Source organism: Cyprinodon variegatus, unplaced genomic scaffold, assembly GCF_000732505.1.
Source record: "Cyprinodon variegatus isolate N-32 unplaced genomic scaffold, C_variegatus-1.0 Scaffold88, whole genome shotgun sequence".
In the NCBI taxonomy this organism is placed as follows: Eukaryota; Metazoa; Chordata; class Actinopteri; order Cyprinodontiformes; family Cyprinodontidae; genus Cyprinodon; species Cyprinodon variegatus.
The window spans coordinates 276663-280168 of NW_015150541.1; the positions used below are offsets into that span (position 1 = coordinate 276663).

Below are 3506 nucleotides of genomic sequence, written 5' to 3' on the forward strand. Positions count from 1 at the left end.
AATCGCCGTGTAACAAACGAAGGAAAGGAACCAATGCAGACGACTAAGCACCCGCTACGCGGCACGGAGTCAAATTTAAACCACAATTGTTGCAAATGGAAAAAAGAAATAAATGCAATCCAGAAATTAAATTTTGAAAAGTTCTCATCTTTAAAAAAAAAGGCTTACAGAGAAAATGTGCTCTTTTCTCAGATGTTATTTTTTCAACTTTTTTTTCATATTTTCTTTATTAAAATTTATTTTTTTGTTCAGATTTGAGATTTTTTATTTATTTTTTTAGATTAAGTATTAAGAACTACATTCTTTCCAAACTGCATTTTACGTATCTCTTCCCTTCAAACCAAATACGCGTATCCGTCCATTTTCCGCCACGCTTTTCCCAAGCGGGGTGGCGAGGGGTGCTGATGCATCTCCATCTGTCTACGGGCGAGAGGTGGGGTCCAGCCTGGGTCCATTGCAGGGCAATAAGAAGCTGGAGGGAAGCCGGAGTACCCGGAGAGAACCCATGCATGCTCAGGGAGAACACGCAAACGTCAAACCCCGGGAATCAAACCCAGAGCCTTCTTGCTGCAAGGCAGCAGTGCTACCCACTGCCCCACTGTACAGCCCTCAAATACACTTATAATATTATGATATAATATAATGAATTAATATAATATAACGTAATATAATATAATATATCAAATACTCGTTCTTGGTCAATAAAACTTTTGTGCCGACCAATAGAAATATGTCTTTGCTTCTCATTCCACAGGAAATCACATCCCAGAAAGTAAAAACAATGTGATCTTTTTCATTTTTTATTCTATTTTTAACAATTTTTTTTTCTTTTCCAGATTTCAATTTTCATCATAAAATAGAAATATGAAAATGTGAAAACCTGCTAGCAGGCATTAGACATACTTTACACCTGTATTCATTTTTTTATTGATCTGATCAAATATTCTAAACTAAAATGTCACGTTTAAGTTTATCATTGAAAGAAAACAGAAAAAGAAACAAACCTCCAGGCTTTTTTGATCCAATCTATAAAATGTGTTTCTGGACTGAGATGATGTGGTTCCATCAGCAGGAGAACATCCTATGATGAAGCCTGAATCGCTGTTCATAAATTACAGATATTGATCGTATACGAGCTAAAATGTTCCCTTCAAACACAAACCGAAGAAGAAAGTCCTGAGTCAGGATTGATGCATCAGTGTTTTCATCCAGCCTGAATACGGCGCCACATGCAGAGTTCTCAGTATTCAGCAGAATCCTTATTAGGATGAAGCTTACGTGAGGAAAAAGTCTGCTTTGCTCTTCGAGTTGCTGATAAATTGGAGGTAGCAGCTTTCGGAGCACAGAGATTGCTGATATTCCTCCTCTGTTATTCCTAAGGATCCCCGCAGGTTGGCGAACACCGGACCTGCAAACGTCTCCAACGTGAACTCCTACAGGAACAAAGCAAACCTGCATGTTGAGCCTTTAGAACAAGCTTCTATTCACCATCTGTGGGTTTATCGTTATTCTAGTCAACCTCACCTTATGGACCTGTGTGACCTCCGACCTGAAATCCTCCTCTGAAAGGTCCTTCTGGAGCAGAAAACAGATGAATGTAACACATCAGACCTTCTGCAGGGTTTCTACTCACATTCTGATGTCATATTTCAGGTTGGTGAACCATGCTGCTTTGTTTCATCTGGGTCTGTTTCTCCCATCAGCTGGAAAACGATCAAGTTAAAGTGAAAATACAGGAATTCGTGGATATATTGATATATAAATCTTAGTGTTTTTNTCAGCTAACCAGTATTTTCGCCCCTTCCCAAAATTACTTCAACGGAAGGTTTCCAGATGGATATGCGGAGCAAATCCATCTGGCGGAGTCAGGTTAGCCCAACACTGCTTGGATGTAAAATAATTGCCATCATGTCTTTGTCTGCCTACCTTTGTGAAGCAGGAAAAAGACTAAAAGTGAATCCAGTAGAACTTTTTATTGCCAACCTGGAATGGATGACAATAGTTGAATAAACTTTTGGTATCGGTATCGGTGCAACACTATTAAAACCCCTTTTTTACTCTTCTGTTCTGGAGTCTCCTCAGATTAAAGCATAAGGGAGTCCTTTCTGAGATCTGAAAGCCTGCTTCTTGTTATCAGGCAGGTGCTCATTAACTTATTCTTTTTATTTCTCTTTAGAAATGTCAAATTCCTCTTCTCAAATATAGATTTAGAAAAGCAGCAGTAAGAATCTGCTGGAGAACCGAGTTAAAATGGGATCAGTACCTTCCGACTGCGCGGGATTCGGATCCTGTGAACCCCTGAAAAGGAAAGCAAAGGGATCATCAGTGCAACAGTTGCACCGAGAAGCATTCACTGCAGAGGATATCAGAGAAAACGGGCTGAAGTTCTACTATAACGTCACATCATGTTGAAGAAATGCCTCCTTCAGCTCATGGGGTGAGGTTCCGTTAAAATGTTTCTGTTGTAATCTGAAAACTGCAGGTCATCTCTAGCTGTGGCTGAGGATGTTTGGTTTAAAAGCAGGTTCAGGTTGTGGGTCAGGTGTGTGAATTCTACCTAAGAGCTTGACCAGCAGTGAATGTGGGTAATTCCTCAGATGCTCCATGTAGATCTTCAGGTTGGCCAGAAGGAATTTTATCTCCCGTTTGTTTTGAGTCTTCAGGAAGAAACGTTTATCATTTCTAGAGGTGGAAAAACACAAGAAGCATCGATTCTATTAATATGAATAGAACTTAACAATAAAGTAGGATATGTGTTGATTATAATGAGTCTGAACCAAACTGAGTGAAAAAGCTTTAATTCTGGAGGATCTTCAGGTACAACTGCTCCTGCTGAACAGTTCAACTTGGATGGTTGCCTCATTAACGGAAGACTCTTAAGCTGCTAACTACCACTACCTCAATGCCAGAGTGTTTGCCAGTTTTGGGTACTCTAGCGAAGCTGAGTTTTGCCGAGTCAAACTATGTTTTTGTCAACCTGAGTCTTAACCTTGTTGTTTTTGTCTTTGCCTCTTGGCAGAAAGTCATCCTGCAAACTGGATGTTTTATGACCTTCTCCCCCTGGAAGGATTCTCTGAGCGTCAAACTGAGCTGGGGATTCAAACAGAAGGTTTGGATCCACTTTTTCCCCAAAGGATTGTTTGAGCTTCTCACTGAGCAGGGGAGTCATCTCCTCAAGAAACCGTTCAAGTACAATTGGAAATCTAAGTGGCAGTCAGCTCCTCCGTTCCTCTAAGAAAAACACCTCAATCTGGGTAAACCCTGTCCGCCCTCCAACGAGCAAGTCAATTACTGGAACAACCCACATCGACTGGATTCAGACGCCTTTTCTGGAAAAGTGAGTCCTGTCGCCTTTATTCCCTTTTGCAAATTGAAGCTCAAATTTCCCACTGAGCCTGAACTAACCACTGGATCTTCCCCTTCACTTTCTAGTCCCGGTTCGCCAGTGTTCAGAGCAGCACTGGACCCATCTCTACCAGTTCTCAATAAACCTGTTACACCTCCCC

At 40.9% G+C, this 3506-nt stretch overlaps 1 protein-coding gene across 1 annotated transcript in view; it reads right to left on the minus strand.

The window, feature by feature from the left end:
• pip5kl1 (phosphatidylinositol-4-phosphate 5-kinase-like 1) overlaps positions 1–2691 on the minus strand; it is a 21297-nt gene extending 18606 nt beyond the window's left edge. Inside the window, exons 1-2 of the mRNA XM_015373558.1 lie at positions 2558–2691; positions 2264–2298 (exon numbers count right to left, since the gene is read on the minus strand). Coding sequence (XP_015229044.1) covers positions 2264–2298; positions 2558–2606 — 84 coding nt within the window. The 5' untranslated portion in view covers positions 2607–2691. The remainder of the gene's footprint in view (positions 1–2263; positions 2299–2557) is intronic.
• Between the last annotated feature and the right edge of the window lie 815 nt (positions 2692–3506).